At 40.7% G+C, this 27265-nt stretch overlaps 1 protein-coding gene across 11 annotated transcripts in view; it reads right to left on the bottom strand.

Annotated features, from left to right (window-relative positions):
* Positions 1-27265, bottom strand: part of NPAS3 (neuronal PAS domain protein 3) — a 625716-nt gene that overhangs the window by 463510 nt on the left and 134941 nt on the right. For 3 of the 11 annotated variants that reach the window (XM_083506525.1, XM_083506524.1, XM_083506520.1), the window contains one exon: positions 23790-23910. The exons of the other annotated variants lie outside the window; for them this stretch is intronic. In XM_083506525.1, coding sequence (XP_083362651.1) covers positions 23790-23910 — 121 coding nt within the window. The remainder of the gene's footprint in view (positions 1-23789; positions 23911-27265) is intronic. 11 annotated transcript variants of the gene reach the window in all.

The raw sequence follows: 27265 nt of genomic DNA on the forward strand, positions 1-27265 counted from the left end.
TTTACCTTTTATTCCATAATAATAATTTTACTATTTATACCCTGCCCATCTGATTGGGTTGCCCCAGCCACTCTAGCGACTTCCATCATATATAAAAACATAATAAAACAATAAACATTTTTTAAAAAAACTTCCCTATACAAGGCTGCCTTCAGAAGGCCCCGGGGTTGGACAACTGGGAGCTGAATTCAAGAATACTGAGAGAATGTGTAGAAAAGGCTGATTCATGATTAAGCTATTTTTCTTTTAAGAACCATTATATAATTTGGAGAGCCATTGAAAGAATTATGGTGAACGGGTCTAAACAGCATATCAGCCTCTTTCCAACAGTGGAATTTCTACTGTGTACACAGTCAGTAGGACTGCTTAATATCTCACACATCCAGTCCTTGCCCTGGTCTCCTCAGCTCAGCAGGCGGACCATGTGAAAGAGTCAGGCAACAGTGATGAAAGGCATTTACTATAGACTCCTTGCAGGGTCATCAATGGACAACCTGTACAAGATTTGTGCTTTAAATAATAAATGAACTAAACACCTTGAGGTAATTGGCTGTGTGAAGCCTCACACTAGGCCAGATAGGCTTGTCTGTACAAAGTAAAATAAGATTAAATAATATATGAACAGTGTAGAGCTTTTCTAACCAAACTAATTCTACATCCTTTTTTTGTAAAGAGCAAGGTGTCTATGAGCTGAGATGTTTTCATGATTTTATGAGGAGGGTCATGATGTCTGTCTTTGCTAGTAACTCAGCCACTACCCAGTTCTGTAATAGCATCTTCTACATCTAGAGAACACTCAAGAGCAAAGAATTCAGTTGCAAATGACTGAACTAAAGGCACAAAACTATCAGGGGGAAATAGGAGAACATATAATAAAAGCAACACAACCATTTTAAATCTCCAGCAAGTTTGAAGGGTGTATACTTCATGGTCTTCCACAAGAATGAGACAGAAAGTGAGGAGGCAGTAAGCTTACATAGAAGTTCTGCAAACAGGCTGCAAATTATGGCATTTCTAGGGTCTACTCAGAAGAATGAATTCCATTTTTAACCTAGAGGTTATTACTACTAGTTAGAAACAGATCTTCAGGCATATTCATATGCAGCCCTTGTATTTCTATCTGGCTCCCTCCCTACCAATTCTTGTCTCTATATATGCCTACCATTGCTATGAGGTTCCCAGAAGATTGCACACAAAGGAATGCTGCCTTGGGGCTGAAAAGGGTCTATTCTTCTACAAGTGGGGCTTGCATTCAGCAACGTTTAAAGCTGGCACCAAAAGAAAGCCTTGCTGCGATAGGCTCCACTTAGGAGCTCCAAGTAGAGCCAATTCCAGCTGCAAACAGGACTTGCACTCTTCCTGTCTCAGTTCTGTGTCTGCAAAGGAACATTTGGCTTGTCGTTTTTATTTTGATTATATACCAGTATATTGTGGGTTTATATTTTGATTTTGTGAAGCGCCCTGAGACCTCCTGGTATAGGGCGGTATATAAATTCAATAAATAAATAAAAACGTTTTTATTTTGCAGCCTGCCTTAAATTTTTTTTGCAGCTGCAGAAGGAAAAAAGAAAAGAAGCCGAACCACACACTCCAGATTCCTTCCTTTGAAGTTAAGCCACCTGAAGCCACCTTAAGCTGGGAAGCGGGGAGGGGGAGCGCAGGATCTGCCCCAACAGCCAGATTCTTTCCCCATTCCTGATGTAATCAATATTGAGCTAGATGGAATATATTTGAGTCTATCTGGGTTTCAGACAGCTTCCTATGTTCCTAACTACAGTGGTACCTCGGGTTATATACGCTTTAGGTTACATACGCTTCAGGTTACAGAATCAGCTAACCCAGAAATAGTACCTCGAGTTAAGAACTTAATTCGTTCTGGAGGTCCATTCTTAACCTGAAACTGTTCTTAACCTGAAGCACCACTTTAGCTAATGGGGCCTCCCGCTGCTACCGCGTGATTTATGTTCTCATCCTGAAATAAAGTTCTTAACCCGAGGTACCACTGTATTCATCAACATTGTCATCTCTGTAGCTCTGTGGAAGCTAAAGAGGCTCAGTATTCCAGAAGATTTCCCAAATGTAAATTTTAAGCTATGTATCATCTCTACACAGAAAATACAAGTGATGTGCAACCAGTGGATAAGTGTCAGATTCCACATTTTAGAACCTCTGGGTGGGATTCAACTAATGAGTCCCATCAGTAGAAGTCCTATGCAAGGACTTCCGCTTGCACAACAGGGCTTTTACTCCCTCTTCTCCCCCTGCGTTCCCCCTGCTTCCCAAAACTGGCACAGGGGAGGTTCAGGAGAATCTCCAGAACAGCATGCAAGGGGAGGAGAGTGGGATTCTTCCATCTGGCGAGCCAAAATGCTTGCCCTGATAGAATGACTGCCTTAGAACAATATTGAATTCCTCCCTCCATGTTATGAACTTTCTGCTGCTACAAGTAAATAGAGTACTGGTTGTTCAACATTCCTCAACACTGAAGCAGACTTAAAGAGAATGGACTACCAATTCCCACACAACTCATCAAATGCCCAAACCTCAGTTGGTATAAATTGGCAATTGACACAGGCCTTATATTTCATGGAAGTGAACGTAATTAAAAGGGAGCATGGCACGTTGCCAAGGGATGCTCCTTTGCTCATTGTCATCTTTGATAGTCAAAGTGACTTCCATTACCCTGATAGGCTACTTTCATCCGCTTCTACCTCCTGCTGTAGCTATGGCTGTTTGGCTCAAATCCTTGGGTAGCAGTTTCTTTTAGCAATTTGGAACTACTTGAAACACAGCCCTGGAAGTTTGGAGGTCTCAGATGTTCTTAACTTTCCTTGTGACTTCCTACTAGTGCCTTTTCATATATTTGAAGATTAATTTTATTTTTACAGTTTGTATGTTCTAATGATCAAGTGCTAGCAGAATGCCTAAGTGCTCGTTAGTTGTCGTCTCTTGGTACTCTGTGAGTTTGTACATGTGTGCATGTACACACACTACTTGTAGCCTAACTGATTTTTTCCCTTTTTAACTGATTTTTTCTAAATAAAATGTTCATATCACACATACTGGATCATGTCAGATAAAGCAATCTACATCAAGTAACAATAACTGAGAACAGTTAATAGCTATACAGAGAGTTGGTTTTTGTTGAAAATAAAATGCTTGCAAAGGTCAGTAGAAATAAGATCCATACAGAACCACACAAGATGCCCACAAATAGATGAATGTGCCATGTGGACACCATTAAAAGGTGAGGGTACAAAGTGTGGCAATTCAGGGGGAAAACAGAACTGCCTTATCTAGAAGCCTATGGATTAGGAGCAGAGACACAGAAGTGCTATAAATACATTAAAATAAACACACATACCTGAAACTTTTTAACAGAACTGTAAAGGCAAGTGAAAGCTACCTCTTTAAAATACACAAGTAGCATTAATGCAGCAGATAATCCAAAGTCTCAATGACCTTGGCAGCCTTGCAGAGGTAATCTTTGCATAGATGAATTATTCTTGAACAATTGCTCTAATGTATTAGGCACAAGCATACTGTCCTTCAATATTAGCCATGCTTGTCTTTCCACCTATTTCTTAACAAACTTATTTATTAAGGTCATAGCAAGGCAAGAAATCTCACACATCCCTTGCAATGTACCATCATTTTTAACTTCTGGAGAGAAAACACAGAAGGCATTATAGCTATTATGGGTATACCATGCATGACTTTTCTAGAAAATATTTAAGATCTGAGAGCAGGTAATATGGGTGAGCTCTAGTTTGGAACAGGTAGCCAAAAAGAACATGGACAGAATCCAAATCTAAATTATTTTACTTCTTTTTGAGTCACTAAAACATCTTCATCTCTTTGAATACCAAACCACCTCAGAACTAAAGAACTACAGCTAATAACATGTTACATGTTGAATTACATGTTCAGAATAAGAATTTTAATTAAAACTGATTGGATTAGAAAAGGATGAGACATTGATTGGAAGGCTTTACCTAGTGAGTTTATGTTTGCCATGCATCTATGCCACAAGGCACAATTTGGCAATCTCAGAATGGGGTATCAGACCCAGATTGTGTTGCCATTCTTTAATTGCTCACTACTGCCCACCCCACAGCAGAAACATCACAAACAATTAAGAGAGCAACTGGGATTATTTTATACAAGCCCAGGCTTGTCTGGTATCTTTAATAATTATATATATATATATATATATATATATGCAGGTTTTGGTGTCTTCGGGTGTCTTCCCGTGTAAGAGTTGGGGTGTCTAGGCGACGTTTCGACGAGGTCTCACTCGTCATCTTCAGGCTGGTGCTTTCGGCTTCTTGTTACTGGAGGCTGGTGCTTTCGGCTTCTTGTTCCTGAAGATGACGAGTGAGACCTCGTCGAAACGTCGCCTAGACACCCCAACTCTTACACGGGAAGACACCCGAAGACACCAAAACCTGCATTCCTGTACCCGTGAAAATCTACGAAAGCATATATATATATATATATGCAGGTTTTGGTGTCTTCGGGTGTCTTCCCGTGTAAGAGTTGGGGTGTCTAGGCGACGTTTCGACGAGGTCTCACTCGTCATCTTCAGGCTGGTGCTTTCGGCTTCTTGTTACTGGAACAGAGCAGGATCTCAGTGTTTGAGTTCCTATAAATACTGTTGAGGGGGTGTGGTGTATAGCCTCCAACGTTCTGGGCAGAGAGGAAGTTCCCAGGTTAGTGTGCCTTTTCTTCTTTTGTTCCTTAATTACTTGAGGGATATCTTGAGTGATTTCTTGAGTGATATTCTGAGTACCACTTAGGTGGGTCATTAGGTGTGGATTAGTTGCTAAAGCTTTCGTGTCTTGACCTCTTGAGCTTGTGAAGAGTTTTTCTGAGAAGATGGCTGTACTGCACTTAGTTGTGCTCTGGCTTGGCTTCGTGTATAGGGGCGAGCTGTGGTTTTGTGCCCTGTGCCAGCCAGATCTGTGTAGGGATTGCAGGGGGGTGCAGCATCCGGAGGTGCCACTATGGTTTGGCTACTGGATGGTGTCTGTAATTTATCTGTGGAGAGGGTCTGGGTTTGGGTCTGGTGTGGTTGATTGGTGATGGCGTTCTGTGTGCCTCTGGTTCTGGTGTCGGTTTTTGTGGGGAGGGCTAATTTCCAGATGTCTGGCAGGCGGGACGTGTCGTCACGCTTGTTCATGTTGTGAGGGTGTTTCTCTATCTCGATGGCTTCCATGATTATTCTCTTGTGGTGATGTTCCATGTTAAAGAGCAATTTGGAATCTGCAAAATTAATCTCGTGTCCTGTTTCTTTCATGTGTTGGAAAAGAGAGGAAGTTTTTTCTTCTTTTTTGACGGCATTCTTGTGTTCTGCGATACGTGCATTTATTCGTCTGTTTGTTTGTCCAATGTACGTGGCTGGGCAGACTTTGCAGGGTATTTCATAGACCCCTTGGTTTTCCAACTGGATTTTATCTTTGGGGTTTCTGAGGATATTGGCTATTTTTTGGTTGGTGCAAAAGGCTGTTTTGATATTGTGTTTATGGAGGATTTTGCAGTACAGCCATCTTCTCAGAAAAACTCTTCACAAGCTCAAGAGGTCAAGACACGAAAGCTTTAGCAACTAATCCACACCTAATGACCCACCTAAGTGGTACTCAGAATATCACTCAAGAAATCACTCAAGATATCCCTCAAGTAATTAAGGAACAAAAGAAGAAAAGGCACACTAACCTGGGAACTTCCTCTCTGCCCAGAACGTTGGAGGCTATACACCACACCCCCTCAACAGTATTTATAGGAACTCAAACACTGAGATCCTGCTCTGTTCCAGTAACAAGAAGCCGAAAGCACCAGCCTGAAGATGACGAGTGAGACCTCGTCGAAACGTCGCCTAGACACCCCAACTCTTACACGGGAAGACACCCGAAGACACCAAAACCTGCATTCCTGTACCCGTGAAAATCTACGAAAGCATATATATATATATATATAGATAGATAGATAGATAGATAGATAGATAGATATCCCGCCCTCCCCAGCCGAAGCCAGGCTCAGAGCAGCTAACAACAGTAAATTAATCCAACATTCTAAAATCATTTCATTATAAAATCAGTTCAAATCAAATTAATGGCAACCATTGGGCTAGAGTTCTGTGAGGATTGCCAAAGGAGGGGGTCAGGCTGTGCCCTGGCCAAAGGCCTGGTGGAAAAGCTCTGTCTTGCAGGCCCTGCGGAAAGATGTCAACTCCTGCAGGGCCCTAGTCTCTTGTGACAGAGCATTCCACCAGATTGGAGCCACAGCCAAAAAAGCCCTGGCTCTGGTTGAGGCCAGCCTAACCTCCATGTGGCCCGGGATCTCCAAGATGTTTTTATTTGACGACCGTAAAGTCCTCCATGGGACATACCAGGAGAGGCGGTCCCATAGGTACAGAAAGATGCAAGAATTATGATTGCCCTAAGACTGCTTCTCACTGTAGTCTTACAATGAAAGTGAAGATCTGTCCTTTATCCCATGACCTTATATTTGTATCTTGATACTTTTATTACTTTTATTACTTGATACTTTTATTTACTTTCTTGGGCTCCATGATCACTGCAGATGGTGACAGCAGTCACGAAATTAAAAGACGCCTGCTCCTTTGGAGAAAGGCGATGGCAAACCTAGACAGCATCGTAAAAAGCAGAGACATCACCTTGCCAACAAAGGTCCGTATAGTTAAAGCCATGGTTTTCCCAGTAGTGATGTATGGAAGTGAGAGCTGGACCATAAAGAAGGCTGATCGCCGAAGAATTGATGCTTTTGAATTATGGTCTGGAGGAGACTCTTGAGAGTCCCATGGACTGCAAGAAGATCAAACGTATCCATTCTTAAGGAGATCAGCCCTGAGTGCTCACTGGAAGGACAGATCGTGAAGCTGAGGCGCCAATACTTTGGCCACCTCATGAGAAGAGAAGACTCACTGGAAAAGACCCTGATGTTCGGAAAGATGGAGGGCACAAGGAGAAGGGGACGACAGAGGATGAGATGGTTGGACGGTGTTCTCGAAGCTACAAACATGAGTCTGACCAAACTGCGGGAGGCAGTGGAAGACAGGAGGGCCTGGCGTGCTCTGGTCCATGGGGTCACAAAGAGTCGGACACGACTAAACGACTAAAAACAACAACAACAACTTTTATTACCTTCCTGGTTCCCCACTTATGGATAACTGCAATTCTCCACTTGTTTGGTTAATGTTTGGTTCCACTGTCCTGCCTCTCCTTCCACTGAGAGCTCCCTACAGCCCTTCAACAGGAAAACAAGAGACGTCTTAACAGCACTGACTCCTGCTCATATTCTGATCGTTAAAAGTTGGGAGGCTAAATGGTGCCACTCTGCAAGTTGGACAAGATCTTGCACCAACAACTGCATGGTTATATTAATGAAACGATAAACCCCAGTACCCTTTGACTGGTCCAAAAACAAAGAAACATTAGGCTCACAACTTTATGCAAATTGATATCACTCTTGCCACACCTCCCTCCCCCAATAACTTCATTTGACCTTCACTGGACAGTGAAATGGTGCAGATTGTCTCTGATTTTACACACTACAGTCTGAATTGTAATGATCTGATCTGGGGATGGTGTGGGGTCTGTTGTACTTTGTTAACAGGGGGGGTGAAATAAATGATCTTTCCGTTTCCTCTATTTCTTTCATCCCATGCTCATCCCACAAAGGCATGCTAGAACACATTTCAAAGAAAACTTCAGCAACATATGGCACCAGACATCACGACATCAGCTTTCCAAACCCTAATTTAATATGCTTTGCCAAATACTCTCCTTAGAGCTTGTACATTTTTCACAATAAAATATATTGCACCTATCAAACAGGTGTCAAGAGGTCTGCACAAATGGATGGTCAGACTTTCATGTCATTAATGAACAGCCCCGGACCAGTAGGTGGTTTGTTATATATACATTATGCACAGACTCTAGTTTCTGAAATACAGTTTGGACAGTGTTTTCCATCAGATTCATGGATCACATAAGCAAGAGACAGATTTTGCAAATTATTCTCTCAAAAAATAGATAAATGAATTCCGTATTTATGACACTGAAGGGAAAATTGCAATCATGATGCAGCAATGCTAGAAAAATAGGGTATATGTGTATGTGATATATTGCGTAGCCTTGTCTGTGACTGTTCATGCAGTGTAAGAATTTCTTTATCCAAGGACAAGTTCTTTCACCTTCCCATCTGTCCTGCGATTATTTTTTTTTAATGTCTAAGACAGGTGGCCTGTTGGAAACCTAAAACCCTATGGGTACAAAATATGATTAAAATCTGATGTTGGTCTCTAAGATAAAGGAAAGTGCCATGTTTAGTCAAGAATTTGTAACTAACCTGCATAAATATGTCAAAGGGAAAAACATTTAACGAAAAGCATTTTTAATTCTAGCTCACTATACGCAGTATCAAAATATTGCATGCAATTACTCCTCTGTAGAACATATATTGATATGTTTTGGTGTTGCAGCAATTGTCTGCATTCTTTTATATAAAGCTTATTTAAATATAATTTAAAACCAAGTCCATTCATCCCCAATAATAGACTAACACATTCAACCGCATACTTGGAAAACATTCTAATATTTAATATTATTAATGCCCTGTAATGAAGACTAATGACTTTCAGGAGTTCTCATCTTGTGCCATGTCATGTGCGTGGAATTTCACGTGGTAAATGGTGTCCTTGGCAGATTGTATTTTGAATCAGTTTGATACAAACAGTCTAAGACCAACGTAGGGATGGAGAGCAACGAAGTAGTACAGTGGTACCTCGGGTTAGGTACTTAATTCGTTCCAGAGGTCCATTCTTAACCTGAAACTGTTCTTAACCTGAAGCACCACTTTAGCTAATGGAGCCTCCTGCTGCCGCCGCTGCACAATTTCTGTTCTCATCCTGAAGCAAAGTTCTTAACCCAAGGTACTATTTCTGGGTTAGCGGAGTCTGTAACCAGAAGCGTATGTAACCCGAGGTACCACTGTATGTGATCCAAGAGGTGCACCTTAGAATCTGTTTCAATGCCCCAGTGGATGGGGAAAATTCTCACACGGCACAGGTTGTATTTCTTCAGTCTTACTATTCTGGCCTGTATTTGTGGTGTTACATTGATACTGTACATAAATTACCCATTTCTTTTCAGTTTCTAATAAACTTTATCCCACAAAACAAAACAAAAACCCAAATTCTGAAGAAATTCTCCCCAACAACCCAATTTTTCAATATTAGGTTCAACATGAAGCATGCAAATTGCACAGCTTTATGTAAAATTAACCAGTAACATTTTGTTTTGTTTAGCATAGAATATACACACGCTCGCACCACACATGTACAGAGAAAACATGTTTTAGAAAAGAAAATGGATATTATGTGACTTTTCTGAAAGCGGAGAAGATAGACAATAAGAGTTACCTTGTCAAAGAATTCAATGGAGATTTTATTTGGGGAAAGAAAGAGTTTGCAGGGTAAATCATCATATTATACTTTCAAGTATTTCTCAGGTAAAAAAAGTACATGAAAATCTATTTAGTTCTAAAGTTTTGCACTTTGCAACTTAGAACTCTAAGTAATGATTGCTGCAGATAATTAAAATTTAAAATATTAAATTATTTAGTATATTCTGAATAATTGAAAGGAAAAAAAAAACCCTAAGCAGTGTAAGACTGGAAGCAGCTATGCAATATATTTCCAACTCCCATATAATAGAATGAAGGTATACATTTGCCCTACTCCTACATTATTTTTGTTGTTGTAAAATGCGAATTTCCAAAGCCTCATAAATGAAATGAAACTATATTGATTCACATTCCCTTCAAAAGAAAATAGAACACTACTCTCTAAGGAGCATTCAGTAGATATAGTTCCAATATCAAGTTCAATTTATAATATTTAAATTTGCCTCTATCTGAACCTATGTCTCACCCTGTGAAAAATTTGTAATATTGTCATTGGGTAGGATATGGTCATTGATTTGTCTTGCTAGTCAGTTTTGCACAGAAGGCCAATTTTACGTTACAACTACAGTGGTACCTCGGGTTAAATACTTAATTCATTCCGGAGGTCCATACTTAACCTGAAACTGTTCTTAACCTGAAGCACCACTTTAGCTAATGCGGCCTCCTGCTGCTGCCACGCCACCGGAGCCCGATTTCTGTTCTTATCCTGAAGCAAACTTCTTAACCTGAAGCACTATTTCTGGGTTAGCGGAGTCTGTAACCTGGAGCGTATGTAACCTGAAGGGTATGTAACCCGAGGTATCACTGTAATGTCAGACTTGTCTGGATTATCAGTTAAAGTGCGGACAATGAGACAACTGGAAATTATTTGTTCTTGAATCAAATTGCGTTTGATTTGATTTAGGTTATATCAGCATCTGATTTTGAGATGCATGTTACATTTCTTTCCTCAAAGTTTTCAAATTATTCAACAGCTATATCAACTAAATAATAAGGGCTGGATAAAAGATTTGGGGTTTGGGATGTTTTTTGAAATCCCGTGCTTCTATCATTTCTAAACAAAAGATGGCAGAAAGCTAGAAATGTAGTGTAATCATTTTATTATGAAAACACATTTTTTGACATTTATTTATTTAAAATATTTGTTACATGCTCTTCGTTGTTACAATGTATCCCTCTTTGGGATTATATGCAGTTTAGCAACACAATACCTAAAATAAAACACACAAAAAACCAATTGTTTGAAAATGTATGGTTCTTAAGGAACTTGTGTTCAATTTAGATAAGGGAAGGACATATTCTGTGTAGACAATGAAAACTGCTGCTGTGTTCTTGGAATGCAAGTACGGTAAGGGATTTCATTAAAAGTGTACAGTAATTGTCAAGGGAAATTCCTGGTGGACAACAAGAAAAGGTGACTGCTCACTGCTGCCCCATGTGGCAAGCAACATCACTGCAGCTCCTCAGGGACTACATAGAATCCAACCACTGGCTCCTTCTGGGCAGAAAGGAGTATAAGAGAACCACTGGTAGCTCACTGTGATGTGTTTGCAAAGCATTTTAAAAATAAAATTCTTAGCATCTGCCAGGGCCTTTAACAGAAGATGAATCCTAAGAGGTGTCCAGAGCAAAGTCTAGTCCTGTTACGTTGGAAGGGTTTCAGATATTAAGGCTTCAGAATGCTGACAAGGTGCTTGGATTGGCCGGGGTGAACACTTGCACTCTGGCCTCTTGCCTCCCTTGACTGATAAAAAAATAGCAGCAAGAGGACAGCTGGCTGGGCAAGGGAGCTGATTAATGCTGCCGATCGGAAGGTCGGCGGTTCGAATCCCCACAACAAGGTGAGCTCCCGTTGCTCAGTCCCAGCTCCTGCCAACCTAGCAGTTCGAAAGCACGTCAATGTGCAAGTAGATAAATAGGTACCACTGCGGCAGCAAGGTAAATGGAGTTTCCGTGTGCTGCTCTGGTTTCGCCAGAAACGGCTTAGTCACACTGGCCACATGACCCAGAAAAACTGTCTGTGGACAAACACCGGCTCCCTCGGCCAGTAAAGCAAGATGAGAACCGCAACCCCTGAGTCGTTCGCAACTGGACTTAACTGTCAGCCATCCTTTACCTTTTATGGAAAGGGGTGGTCCCTGCCTGTTTGAAGCAGGCAATGGTAAAACCACTCCTCAAGAAACCCTCCCTGGATTTGGAAAATCTAATTACCGGGCCAGTTCCCAATCTCTCCTTCTTGGGCATGGTTCCTGAGTGGGTAGTGGTGGACCAGATCCAGGAGAAAACTGATTGTCTAGATCCATTTCAACACTGGGGTTTACGCCCAGTGTTTGCACAGAAACTTCTTTGATTGTCCTATTCGATGACCTCTGTCAGGAGAGAGACAAGGAAATGTCTCCTTGTTCATTCACCTTGACCTTTCAGTGGCTTTTGATACCATCAACCATGGTATCCTTCCAGAGCGGCTGTCTGAGTTAAGAGTTGGGTGACACTAAGAATTGTAAAGCGTTTAGTTTCAGAATGGAATTGGTTGGACTTTGAGTGTCTATGTGCCCTACTTTATTGAAGATATTCCTCTATTTGAAGGACTTCCTGGTCCATGTCTGATTTAAAGACAAAAAAGGAAGGTCAGGGCTTCTCAAGTTCACCATCAAGCTAGAAACAAATTCACCAAGTGCCAGAAGACAGGGACTATCCATGGTAAAGAAGGATAAGAGAGGCACAACTTTAAGCCGCAGAAAGAGACCTCTTAGAAAATATTTAACAGGAACCCAAGTAATATCAAATAACACATTTCAATCTCACAAAACACTCCATCTTAATAGAGTGATATGTATTTTAAGATTATAATTAGCCTCATTAAGTAATCAAGATATTTTAGCAATGCAAAATAGTGATAAATGTTTTGTGCCAATTGATGAGATTTTTATATAAGATTTGTTGTTTAAAATTGATTTCCAAGATGAAGAAGCTCCTGACCCAACCATATCAGATGATACTGAAGGCTCACTGTTATGGAAGAAAGCACCCTGCTACCTTCTAAAGGAGGTGCATGTGAGGTTATTGTGGAAAATATGGGAGAAGAAAGGAAAAGAAATGTCTCAAATGTTTTTTCATATGGCAGCATGCTTCGATATTCAGCCATGATGTAAATTTGTGATATTAGCAGACACTACAGTAATGGTGACCTATGGCGGCAGCAAGCTTTGCATTGAGCACAAAGCCATTGAGGGGATCACAGGGTAACTCTTGAGACTCAGAGACCAAAAGTGGTCTCATTCAGGCCTACTGAAATGTTCTACTATTATAGACAAATCATGTTAAAAACATAATGCTCTCCAAGACTCTGTAACTTTACTTAAGTGTAAATGGGAGAGCCCAATGGAATATACTTCTGAATACGCATAATGAATGTAAGAGAAGTCCTGCTGGATTCGACCAAAGGCCCATGTAGTTCAGCATCCTATTTCCTGCAGTTGCCAACCAGATGCATATGGGAAACAAGGAAGACATGAGAGCAATACAGTGGTACCTCAGGTTACATACGATTCAGGTTACATATGCTTCAGGTTACAAACTCCGCTAACCCAGAAATAGTGCTTCAGGTTAAGAACTTTGCTTCAGGTTGAGAACAGAAATCGTGCTCCGGCGGTGCGGCGGCAGCAGGAGGCCCCATTAGGTAAAGTGGTGCTTCAGGTTAAGAACAGTTTCAGGTTAAGTATGGACCTCCGGAACGAATTAAGTACTTAACCCGAGGTACCACTGTATGTGGTCTTGAACACATAAACATATGGAACCAGACCACTTATCCAGCGAGCTTAGTATTCTCCACTCTGATTGGCAGTGGCTATCAGGGGTTTCAAACGATATTTATTTTTTATTGTTTATTGAATTTGTATACTGCCCTATATACCCAGAGGTCTCAGGGCAGTTCACAGAATAACAAGGCTTCCCAGCCCTACCCCAAACCCCTGAGTACTGCTCTGCCATTAAGCTATTGCCCCTCCCCAAGGGTTGTTCCCAGCAACTGGTATTTTGAGGCAGACCAGGCTGCAGATTGATGCATGGAGATTCAGTATAATATGAGTGAGATGCAGCATACTGAACGGTGAGATTCAGAAAAAAAAACCCCTGCATCCATTGGGTTAAATTTCTCAGAAACATAAAACAGAAAGGAAATACATATTTTCTGCTTATGCTATCATCTGTCAACTAAACTTGGAGATGCAACTTTTGTAGCACAGTTGTTTATAAAAACACAAAGCTGATTATCATCACTATCTGCATATTCTGCCAAGAAGGACAGTGTCTGGCTCTGAATAATAGCTCTAAAACATTCCTGACAAAAATAAAATGTGATCTGAACGGAAGTGTCCAAGACATGAAGCAACTACAGAATTTGAGGGCAGAAGTGGGGATGGGATCTAATGTGCTAAACTATCACAGCTTCTATGTGCTTAGATCTCAGAGCACTCTAGAAAAATGCTAACAGGAGCCTGGTTAGCAGACAGGAGGAGGAGGAGGAGGAGGAGGAGGAGGAGGAGGAGGAGGAGGAAGAAGAAGAAGTAGTAGAAGAAGAAGAAGGGAGTTTGGATTTGATATCTTGCTTTATCACTACCCGAAGGAGTCTCAAAACAGCTAACATTCTCCTTTCCCTTCCTCCCCCACAACAAATACTCTGTGAGGTGAGTGGGGCTGAGAGACTTCAAAGAAGTGTGACTGGCCCAAGGTCACCCAGCAGCTGCATGTGGAGGAGCGGAGACACGAATCCAGTTCACCAGATTACGAGTCTACTGCTTTTAACCACTACACCACACTGTACCTTTAGTGATTGGTCAAGTCAGTCTCTGTTCTTTGTTTGATCTACAGAGCAGTGATGGTGGAGGCAGCAGCAATGAATTATCTAGCCAGCAAAACAGAAGTTCCCCTTGCCTAATGGTGGAGTGATACTGACCTAAGGGAACAGCAGCCTCTAAGTATCCAAAACGAAACTTGGAACAAGTGTAAGTTAGCATCATGATAAGGCTATATCATACAAAAAATATCAAAGTAACATGCAAGCCACTACTTCTTTTTTCTCTGCAGACTGATGATCTGTTGCTTGGCTGTCGTCCAAATAACCACAAGCCGTAAGAGGCAAGCAGTGCAGGTCTGTTTTAGAATGCCAGACTATATTTTGCCTTGGTCCTAAGTTAAAAAATTGACTTGGGAACTGTAGTTACTCCTAGTATATTTGAAGGTACACAACTGCATCAGGGCTTTTCTAGCATCAAAAAATGAAAGATAAACTAAAGTGCATTATGAAGTTACAGGAGCACAACTCGGAGGGTAAGTTCATGGATTCTGAGGAATATATCTTGTAGAAACCATCTACGGCTTTGTGGATTTCCTGAATATGTAGACGACTCAAAACTTGAGAGCCCATCTATTGCACAAGAGACCCCAATTAAAGTGGTGTGCCAACATCAAAAATAGCCTCCCAAGGAAGCCCAAGCCCAAGTGTTCATTAAACCCATTTTACCAAGTTCCCTAAGATTGTAAGGGCCACAACAGAAACTTAAGGGTGTCCCTGTATATAGTGTATGGCTAGTATCTTTATTTGGGTAATTTCCATCAGGTGCTTTATTTTTTCTTTATGCCTACATACATCTCTCTCTTTTTTTGTATTGATACCATTTTCCTGTTTCACATATTTTAAAATTTCAATAACTATAATCCATCAAAAGATAAATCACTTCAGTCCTACTGGAAGCTCCATGATCGGATGCTGTCTACTGTACCTCTGACGTACAAACAGTAAGGGACAGTCATCACCTTCATATGATGCTTGTGAACTCCTAGAAGCTTCTCACTGGCATTGTTGGAAACAGAACAATGAGCTGGGAGTACCTTTGTCTGATCAAACAAGGCAATTCTTCTGTTCTTGCGATGCATTATACCATCATCCTTCTTCTTGCCAGAAAACTACTTGCAAACACTGGGAGATTTTTTTACTGCCACTTAAAGAGCCAGAGCCCTGCTGTTTGCCATTGCTGTTATTGTCAAACTTCTCAGTTAAGGCAGAATCAAAGCACTGTAAACGACAGAATGGCTGAGCTTGGCACTAACACAGCGATGGGCTTTATCTTAATTATTATCTACTTATAGGTAAGTAGACTAATAAGGTTAGAAAATACCTCCATCTTTCAATAGCTTATTTACTACCTATTTTAGGAAATAACATGTTTCACATTTAAAATAAACTACTGATTAATCTTTAGCTGTGATTTGTAAAAACAATAACAACAACAACAATACAAGTATACAATATATCCAGAATAAATTGCAATTCTTTACAAAACCAACTGCATCCTCAGTATAATATTATTTCTAGGCAGGGGGGAACCAGGCATAGGGCCTTCTCGGTGGTGACACCCGCCCTGTGGAACGCTCTCCCATCACATGTCAAGGAAATAAACAACCATCTGACTTTTAGAAGACATCTGAAGGCAGCCGTGTTTAGGGAAGTTTTTAATATTTGATGTTTTATTCTGTTTTTAATCTGTTGGGAGCCGCCCAGAGTGGCTGAGGAATCCCAGCCAGATGAACGGGGTATAAATAATAATAATAATAATAATGTTGTTGTTGTTACTATTATTACAATTTGGCTCTCAGATGCTCAATAGGTTTATGCTGGGATAATGAACAAAAAGAGGATGGCAACTTCAGGAGACTACTGCCACTTCTCAAAGACCAAAGGGTTGTCTGTGAGTGATGCAAATAGACTCTGATCAATGTTCTGTACACCATACACAGACCAGGTTCTCTCTATGCCCATGAGAAGCCCACTAGCAGGACCTGAGCAAAACAGCACTACTCCCCCCCCCTGCACTTTCCAGCAATTGGTATTCATACTGCCTCCAAGCATGGAAGGCATGGCATAGCCATTTGGGTTAGTAGCCATTGAAAGCCTTATTCTCCCTTAATTTCTCTAACCTTCTTTTAAAGCTAATCAAGCTGGTGGAGGAGGTATGCATGTGGGGTCCCTTACATGCCACCATGTTCCTTACATACCACATGTCTTAGGGACCAGGACATGGACTAGCTTTCTTCCAGTCACTAGCATGGCATCTCCCTCCCCAATGGGTGGCTTGGTAATGTATGTGCAATCTTTAGCCATTCCATTTCACTTTAGTCCAGCAGGCTGAGCTCTTAAGACAGCAGGTGTGTTCCCTTATTTCTTAGTCCCTGCTCTTACACTGCTAGTTCATGGAAACTATAGCTCCGGGATAGGGAACTTATGGTGTTCCATACTGAACTCCGACTGCCATCAACCTCAAAGCCAGCATGGAAAATTGTCAGGGACCCTGGGAGTTGTAAGTCCAACAACCTATGTAGGGCATCAGGTTCCCCATCCCTGTTCTACCTTATGAAGTTGTGGCCTGCTTAAGCCCAGTTTTGTGTGGTTCTTGTCCTTACTTCATTCTTCCTTACATGCTTCTCACTGCAGAAGCGGACAGAGAGAAAACTAACAAGCTGCTGAAAAAGGAAGTAGTTATACTGGCCAAATAGAAAGCACCTAGGTGACTGTCACATAACTGGGATTCCTTCATAAAGTCTCTACCCCTCTTTTCTCAACCAACCCCCTATGATTGGTAAAATAAAAAGAACACAAATTAGTTATTCCAGCTTTATTGCTATAACCAATCTCACAATAAAATGCACAATAAATTGGCAACTGCTGCCATCTGGCACATTGTTCATTTACCTGAAAGCAACAGGGCTCACATCACAAAATGGTAGTAATTACCACATATTAGAGAGCTGTGTGTTGATTACCATGCTTTAACACTCTCAGCCCTTTAATCACTATCTACATGACTTCGAAACTATCACAGACAGTTTCAGAGCAGTGCACTGTAGCTCTTTTGTGAAGTCAAAAACCTAACACAGCAAGTTGCCTTATACTGACTGAGCGGCTCAATATTCTCCACAGAAGCAATACCAACCTGGTGGCCTCCAAAGGATTTGGACTGTTGATGGGAGCTGTAGTCCAAAGCATTTGAAGGGCACCAGCTTGATAAAGGTTGGCCTCCAGGATTTCATACGGGATGTTTCCATCCTTATTTTAGGATCCCAAGAATTGAACCTGGGACCTTTTGAATGCAAAGCATGTGCATTGCCACTGAGCCTTAGCCATTTCTCCAGTTCGAAATGCTATTTCTGCATTCACAGATTAAGGAATTGTTTCTAGGTAGTGGCTTGCCTACAATAAAATTTTGGGTAGGCAACTGTACCTACAGTAATTACACATTATGTATGTGCACAACAGCAGATTAGACTCGGGCTATTACTGGAGCCAGAATTTGATCTGCTTCTCTTGACTCTTCAGGACAGTTGCAGCTTGGACATTCATGGAACAGCAAAGATCAAGCGGCAAGTGGCCATGTACACTCAGCCAGGAAACATGCCAAACAAAAGACTTCTTGTAACAGCAGCCTCTTATAGGCAAAGCTAATCTGCAATAAGCTATTTTGTTCAAGAGATGAAAACAGACAGAGGAAGAAACTAAAGAAACGTCTCTGTTGGAAGCTGCTTCTATTGTTTAATCTGTCAAAGAGTGAAAAATAGTACAGTGGTACCTCGCAAGACGAATGCCTCGCAAGACGAAAAACGCGCAAGACGAAAGAGTTTTCCATTTTTTGAGTCGTTCCGCAAGACGAATTTCCCTATGGGCTTGCTTCGCAAGACGAAACGTCTTGCGAGTTCTTGCGAGTTTGTTTCCTTTTTCTTAAAGCCGCTAAGCCGTTAATAGCCGCTAAGCCGCTAATAGCGGCTAATCGCCGTGCTTCACAAGACGAAAAAACCGCAAGACGAAGAGATTAATTTCGTTTTGCGAGGCACCACTGTACACATCTGAAGTAACGACAGAAAAATCTACGTGGGTGCAGTACATAAGAGCATCCCTTCTGGATCAGATCAAAGTCCTACGTATCTAGTTCAGCACCCTGTTTTGACAATGACTAGCCAGATTCACAATAGCATTCTCTCCACATGTGCTGGATAGTGCCCTATCATAGATTATTTTTCAAAATTGTGTTTTTAACCACATAGTTGACTAGATTTTTGCCAAACATACCACATTCAAACCTTTCTGAAAAGATGTATTGATAAAATAAGCCTGCAGTTCATTTCTCATGCTGAGCCAAGCGCTAGAGGAGGCTCTCGATTCTTGGCAAATGTAATCCCTAAGAGATAAAAATTTGATATTCTTCCTGCAATTATCAATTAGAATTATCATGGGAAATGGGAACCCATTTTTGAACTGGCCCATTCACATGGCTTTTTTTCATAGAGGTAAGTGGCCACATAGTGCTGTTATTGTAAATTTTAAAGGATTTCCTATATTTATATACAGTTTTAATTTTTAATTTTTAATTTTAATTAATATTTTAATTAATAATACACCTCCCCCTTTTTAGCTGTTCTTATTTTATCTGTAAGCAGCCTTGAGTCCCTGTCAGGAAAAAAGGAGTGGTATAAATATATTATTATTGATAATAATCCCTTCTCTTGATGGTTTCAGCTTCTAAAAGAGGAAGAAGCAGGAACTTCTCTGCTTGAGCTGGATACCACCTAATGGTCTGCAAAGATATGGAGAGTCTACCAGCCAACACCATTTGCACACATTTATATGTTTCTAAAAAAAAAGGACTTCAGAATGGTAAATCTAAACCTAAGCCAAACTGTGCGAGAGAGATTTTTGTGGCTATTTTTATACGATATTTTCCTGCTTCTTCTCAACAACAATATATTGCATTTAATAAGAGTTTTGCCCAATGGGAATCAGGTATGCACTCATGTTTTATGCAAGAAACTGCCTAGATTGTTTGGTTACATGTTCTCTTAGAAAAGGGCTTTATGCCCAGAGGAAGCCAGAATTTACTCACTGCCCCTGTGGCACATAATTGTTTCAGACCCATCTGCTTTAAAACTCTTGGAGTTCCCCATCTTCCCAAAACATTTAAGTATACTTTATGGCTATTATTAATAAATAATCTTAGTAAATGATCAAACTACTAAAGAAGCTTGAATGTTTTACTCCTATGCAAACACACCCAGGAGTTTTAAAGCAGTAAAAAGTAGAGTAAAAATCCATATAATTTCCAACCTCCAAATGTACAGAGCTAGCTACCATCTGAAACCAGTACCTACTAGGACTGCTAAACATAAAATTTAAATTGCCTGAACCAATGCAACTTGAAATTATTTGCTACAGCAAACAATAAATTGAGTAGCAACGTAGACTTTTTTTATTTATTTAGAGTGGCAGATAAGTGTCCTGACACGTTTCAAGTTATATCAAGGCCATTTGAACAAAGTAGCTACACATTGGAAGACAAGAGTGCCTGGCGTGCTCTGGTCCATGGGGTCACGATGAGTCGGACACGACTAAACAACAACAACAACAAGAAGCTACACATTGTGCAATTAAGACTGCAATCCTATTCTCACCTACCCGAGAATAGGCCCAAATGAATTCAGTGGGACTTTACCCCTTGATAGACATGCATAAAAGTGCACTATTAGAAGTCCAAAGCCTAAGGGCACATGTACACACTTAAACACAGCATACTTTCCAAGTGCCCCGGAAAAAGCAGGACATCTGGAGAGACTGGGGAATTATGTCCTTGAGTCCGCTAGATGACATTGCAAGGGATCATTACCTTAGGAGAGCGAGAAAAATTCTCAGGGATGATTCACACCCTAGCCAGAAGCTCTTTAATCTTCTACCCTCGGGCATAATCGGGTATAACCCTCGGGTATAATCAGTTGTACCAACAGGCTAAAAAATAGTTTCTGTCCATGGGCTGTTAGGCTGTTGAACGGAAAATAACATAGCGCAAAATGACTTGCGAGGTGGTGTGTTGTGCGATAAGCACACAGAGTGCAATGAGAGTGAGTGTTTGGGGGGGAGGCTCGGTTAGGCTTGGTTAATTTCATTGTACACAGGTTGTACATTGACAATAAAGTTGTTATTATTATTATTATCCTGTTTACTCGTGCAAGATCTTGACAGCCACTTTGGGAGCCGAGCTCTCGCATCACGTTCTTCCCCCAAAAAAAGTGCTTTTATGGGGCAAAAGCAAGGCGTGAGTCACATGATTCATCTGGGAGTGCATCCCGGAAGACACATGTTCTAGTTTTGGGTTGGAAAAATTTGGATGGTAGGACACAGCAATATGGGAGCCACTTCTCCATGCTATGATTCCAAACTGCTCTGGGAACATGCATATCACATGGGCAGGCCATTTTGTTCCTTCCTATGTGGAAGTAAGGGTTACTTTAACTGTAAGGGGGAAAGCCTAAAAGACCAGGAGGGGCAAAACTAAGCACTGGAAGTGTTGTCTTTATAACAGAGCTTTGCTGACAACAATCTTTGTCTTCCATTCAGCTTAAACTATCTTCCATCAATCCAGTTTCTAACTGCAGCCAATAGATATAAAAGCCATAGCATGCATTAGATAAGTCGAACAATCAAAGTTGGGCTTCACTGTCCAGATGACATTCACTACAAATCCAGACCTGATAATACATCGTTTCCATTGCATTTTACTAATTATTCCATTAAACACAATGGAACGTACATAACCATACAGGGTTTTTTTTTTTGCTTTGCCAGTCAAATGCAAGTTCACTGCAAAGGAGGCAGTGATTATAAGCATCAGGTTTAAAAACTAAGCAACAATTTTTACATTTTCCAAAATTGTGCAATAGCTACGAAAAATTAAAATTCTTAGTACTTTGAACTTGAGCTAATTATGTCAATGGGAGTGAATAAGTGACATTTGCCCTTGTAGCAGAATGTTTATATATTGAAAATTTTAAAAACAACACTTGAAGCTGTAGTTGATTTTATTCAAATTAGGGCAGGAAAAAAGCACAATTCCCCCTTGCTTCCCTAGTCACCATAATGAATAATACCACCTGATCATTATGATATAATACGTACATTAAACAAAGAATTAAAGAAAGAAATTTCGCTACATTGTTCACATGAAAGTTAAGAACAGAATATATAGATCAAGCAAAGGTGAGTTATTATTTGACTGTTGTTTTGAACTGACATTTTATTTTGTTGGCAGCCCAAACGACTGACTTATTTAAGATTCAGTAGAACTTTGGTGCAAGTTTTGAGGGTTTTATAAGGCTTTATATTTCTGAATGCTTTTATACTTTTATAGTATCAGTACTGATGCAGAATAAACATGGTGGATGTGACTACTTCCTTCTGCAAGTTTTTTGGACTCTAGCAGAGCCGCGCACAATCAACTCCTTGGAATCTCAACATACTTCATGCAATGTTCTACAACCTACACATTCCTAGAGAAACATGACATCATTAATGTTTTCGAAGGAAATATATCTTTGGAAAGATTTGCAATAAGTGCCAAAAGGGACAGGTCTTCATTTCAATAAGAAAGTACTATATCACTCAATCAACAGCTGAAAAATAAACAGATCTTCCAAAGAAGCTGTGTTGACTTTACTTAAGTTATCAATGTGATTAGTTCTATTTTTAACAAGTATTGCGAAAATATAAATAGGTAGCCACTAAAACGTAAGCTCTTAATGAAACAGTTTTTGCAGCAGCAACAACAACAACCCAAAGGAGAGTTGTTGTTTTTAAGGAAAAGGGTAATTTTTCAGCACACATAGGAAAAAAGCTTTCAGAATAATTTAAATAATGTCAGTACCTTTCCCCTAATAAACTGTGGTTCAGCTAAATGTTATATTTTATTCTCAATTGTTGGAATAATTTGCAACAAAAATGTGACTAAAAATGGAGGATAAATAAAATTTTTAAAAAATACACCCCAGTACTTTGAATGTAAGGACAACGAAATATTTCTTTCAGCGTGGACATATAGGACCAACATATTGTATAAAATGACTGAACACAGCTGGCACAGCAATCCAAATTCACAGCACAAATTCAAGCTCTAAATGGCCCAAATCAAAGGCTACTCCAAATCTTTTAAACTAAGGGATCTTTTCAACAGTCTCATCCAGAAAACAGATTTAGCAACAGTGCTCACTGTAAGCAAAAGCTCACTGCAAAGTAAGCTCCTCTGTTTTTTTCTTTCTAGGCAAAATGTGAGTCTCAGTAACTCACCAAAACACAAACAAAAGAATCATATATTCACTTGGGAGGAAAAGAAAGGTGTGGGGATGAAATAAAGCCTGTAAAGAAAGAGACAACAGGATAATTTAAACATGTCTAAAGGCTTAGTTCTGCAATGTTCAACTATATTGCTCTGTACCTGGCTATTTAGTTCACCCCCGTTGCAATATTAAATTGACCTGTAATATTATTCCCAACATGAAATAACTTGAACTATTAAAAATGTTAAGCTTTCAACTACTGGAACATTGAAACAAAGCGGAAGAGCCCACAGCTCAATGGAGGAGCTTGTGCTTTGAATATAGAATGACCCAGCATGAACCTCTATCATTTCCAGGAAATTAGCCTTAAAAGCATCTTCCTGAGACCTTGGGAGACCCACAGTTTGTCAGAAAACAATACTGGGCTGGCTGGACTTACAGTCAGACTTGGTATGGTGCAGCTTCATTTGTTGACAGAGAAAACAAGATAAATCAGTAAAATAGGTTTCATTTAATAATGAGAACGAGCACATTGGTCCAACCTTAGCCTTTGAAGAACAGGAGTGGTCCTTCTATTCATAGAAAGTCTCTTATTCAGAGAGTCCTGCTGGCAGAAGTGGAAGGGGAGGTGATTTTTGCCAATTTCTGCCTCACCCCGCACCTTCTCAGTGTTTCAAAGACGGCAGAGTTTCTGAGGATGCAAAGGAATGAGGTGGGAACTGGAGGAAGCAGCCCTCCTCACTTCTGCTGGCAGGAGTTTCCTCTGCTCAGAGGTCCATTCAGAAAATGCTCCATTGAACAGTGCCAAAGTCAGGATCCAAACAATATTAATGATCAAAATATACAGCAAACTGGTTAAGCCATTTCAAGAAGTCATTGAAGGTTGCCAGGTTCCTCTTGCCACAGCCCATCGCATGCAGTCTGGCAGAGAAATTTATAGCCTCACTTCTGAAGATAATGCAAAATCAATCCCCATTCACTCACATATGCAACCCAGTGTTCTCCTAAATTGTCCCATAAAGCACATAAGAAGATGACCACACCTTCCCAGGTGTATCCCAGGCGTGCCTGCAAACCATCCATTCACTTTCTACCTGTTCTCATTGGTTGGCTTACTTTAGGAGACTGTCATAACATGGACAACATCAATTGCCTACCTATACTGGGAGACTGAGGCTGGCAGCTGGCCCATGTTGGAAGGGTCCATCAGGCATGGGTTTCTGGGTGAGGCAATTACCACTGTCAAGCAGGCATAGGCTGGTGGGTCAGTAGTAGTCCCTAGGAGAGGGCAAAAAGCAGACAAGGGAAGATGGGAGTCAAGGGCAAGGGAACAGGGTCAAGCAGGTTGAGGGTGAAGAAAACAGACCCCTATCAGAAGGTCCAGGACTGGAAATGATTTGACACAGAAAGGTTTATAGAGGATTCCTCTACAATCAAAAAACAGATCAGGGCGCTAATCAGGAGCTGAAAGATTCTACAGCAACAAGTGTTATTTTGTAGGCCTTCTGAACTGTTGAAACATGCTGCTGCACACAAATTCTTATTCAGAAGTGGCACCTGTGTGGAACTTGTAAAACTGAGGAATAATCAGTAAGAAGAAGGTGGGGGCAGAGGGCTTTTACTTTCTTGACAACCGTCATGCTCAATTCTCTGACCAGGCATTTCTTTTCTGATGGGGCTATTTCAAGGATTCAATCCCTTCCCAGTAGCTCCACTGCAAGTGAAGAAAGGTTACATTTAAAATCATCAGGGCAAAAGTTAGCTGAGAATCATTGAGGCCCATTGATTTCAAGGTGACTTAAATGGAACAAACTTCTTTCGGCTAGAGTTTATACAGCTGACAACATCCTATTGAACATAAGGCATCCCTTTGAATTCAGGATTACCAACTAGTTTATTTTCAAATTTCAAGAATCTTTGCAGGTCCACTGTTTTGGGGTTGATTGGTTTAGAAAATAATAACAGGACTATAAAAATAAGTTAGCACACTGATCCTATGCATGTCCACCTAGATATACATCCCACAGAGTTCAATGAGATTTTCTCCAAGGCAAATGCGTGCAGCCTACAAGTATTATCCAAGTAAGTTTGCCAGCATCTACAATAAGGTGATTATACGATCTTACATGCCTGTGCTGATTAATGCTGTTATATCTTTTGTAATTTGCTCTGTAAACTTATTTTACAGTCATATAATTCTTTCAGATACACACATTTCTTTCCAAGTGCTGATTTTTATATGATTAACTTTATTTACTGGCAGCAAACACAGGCAGCAATACTTTGGTAAACATAGTGGGTAGGTGCCTGGCATGTCTGAAAGTGACACGAGAATCTCTTTTCCTTCTTCTGTACCTGCATTCAGAAATCCCCTGACATCAGTCCCAGTTTTTCCTACTACGTTTGATGTAATCTGCTTTAATTTGAATAAAATGCAACCTAATTTATTATGTCGGAAGAATTATGCATGGCATATAACTTAAGCAATGTTTTCAAAAGGTAATAAAGTCAATGTAGCACAACCATCACAATTTTTTAAAAAAATAATATATCCCCATTCATATACTTAAATGCTACCTTATTTATTTTTCATGCTTAACTCTGTTTCCCTGTTGTCATCCTACATTTGTAAAAAGAAAAATGACTTAAAGAAATTAAAGGAATCAGAATGTCAAATGGTTTACCAAAGGCAAATCATTGCTTTCTGAACTGCTAACCTTTCAAAAAGAGTTTTTCTTGTGGGCAATTTGGACAATTTGGACTTCAGCAAAGTATTTGACACAGTATGTGAATTATAACATATGGTATGACATTTTATATTGTCAGATGTAAGGTCTGAACTTGGGGCAATAATAATATGCCTATCTACAAGAAACTCATAATCTACAAATGACAGAGGAATACAGACATCTGAAGATCTGAGGTCGATCAAGAAACAAATAAAGGCAAAGGCATTTCCAAGATGATGAGTGAAGTATTATATTCAAGCAGGTAGGAGGATAGAATCTGTAGTTCTTCCACAGGCAGTAGCCAACATAGGGCCCCAAAACAAGGTGCTCAAGGGATGTGATGGAGTCGGGCAGGTCATGAATCCAACAGAATCCAGCAGATCCTGCAGATTGAGTCCTGACTACTGGCTTTTCCCAAGGCTCCTGGTTGTGGTTCGAGGACCCGATCCCCGCGTAGTGGAATGGAAACACAAGGACACGTGATATAAGGTTAATGGGCAAGAAAAGGCCACAACTTTATCGAAAGTTGTGACTCACGACGGGATGACGAAAAGTGAGGCCGGCAGGCTGGCGCCGCAGCAATTTAGGCTGCTAAACACGCCCCCTCGCAGGCACCTGGTTGGGTGCCTGCCCGTGGGCGTGGGCGCCAGCCAGGTGAGTGGGAGGCAGGGGACAAACCCCCCTGCTTGAGGCAGAGTCCGGCTCCCGACCACAACCACTACCCTCTCTTGCAGGAGGAGAGTCTTTCCCCTCAAACTGCTACCCATGACCCAACCCAGATACCAGGTTAATCATGCAGTAAACTTTCAGGTTCATGGGAATTCATGAACACCCTCACTATTTTGCCATAAACGGAGGGGGGGGGGGTAGAGCAGGGGATATTTCAATAGTTGTTTCAATAGTCTATTGTGGGGACGACGACTAATATTTTCTTTTCTTATGATAGTCCTTTTCTCTTTTTTCCTGATTTTTCTTCTATCTGTTGTGCTTCGTTTGTTTGGTTTTCAGTTATTATTTAATAGTTATATACTGTTCTACTACCAGTTAGTACCCAGAGGTGCTGAGGGAAGGTCAGGGAGCAATCAAGTTTTAAAGAATAAACGTACAATAAATTTTTAACAACACATAATATGGGAATATCACAGTCCAAAAAGAATTGTCCCTAAGATCATTATTAATGCCCTTTCCTAAGTAAGATTTATACTACAGTAGTATGTGCCATAGGTCACCAGCTTCATCCAAGTTTATTTCCCCCCAGGTTCATCCTACCACAACCACCGTGGTCCTGATCTCTTCTCTGGCAAACTAATCCTGATGATCAACAAACATGGGCTGAAGAAATCTGTATAGCTCTGACCACATCACGGAGGATGGAATATGGCTTTTAATGATAAATACAGCAGCTTCTACAGACTCCTGAAGATCTTAGATTTCAATTAAAAGTTTCTGGTTGTCATGGTTGCGGCGGGGTGAGGGGAGGGATCCCAAAAACATGTTCACAGCTTTTGTCAAAAAAGTAAGAAACAGAGAAAGGGTGTCAAATAGGCAAGCTGGCCTAAGGCTAGAGACCCATAAAGCAATCACATCATTAGCAGGCACAGCAGCACAATTGCCTTTGAAAGCTTTATTTTGCACTTTAAACCAATAAAACCATCAATGAAAGCCACAAACATCTCTTTCCCCCTCCTAGGCCTGTGTAGCTAAAGAGCACTCCGCCTCTATAAGGCTCAAGCCCCAGCAAGGTTTAACTCATTTCTGTGAACAGTAACTTGCCCTGTCCACACAAATGTATAAAAGTTTGCCTGAGCCACTGTCTTTCTCAGCAGGTGGAACAAAAATGCCCCGAGGAGAATCTAATGGCCATTGAGTTGGATAGATTTATTTAGCCCATCTATTGCCCTTCC

This window comes from Podarcis liolepis, assembly GCF_965112155.1.
Source record: "Podarcis liolepis genome assembly, chromosome: 1".
NCBI classification, from domain to species: domain Eukaryota; kingdom Metazoa; phylum Chordata; class Lepidosauria; order Squamata; family Lacertidae; genus Podarcis; species Podarcis liolepis.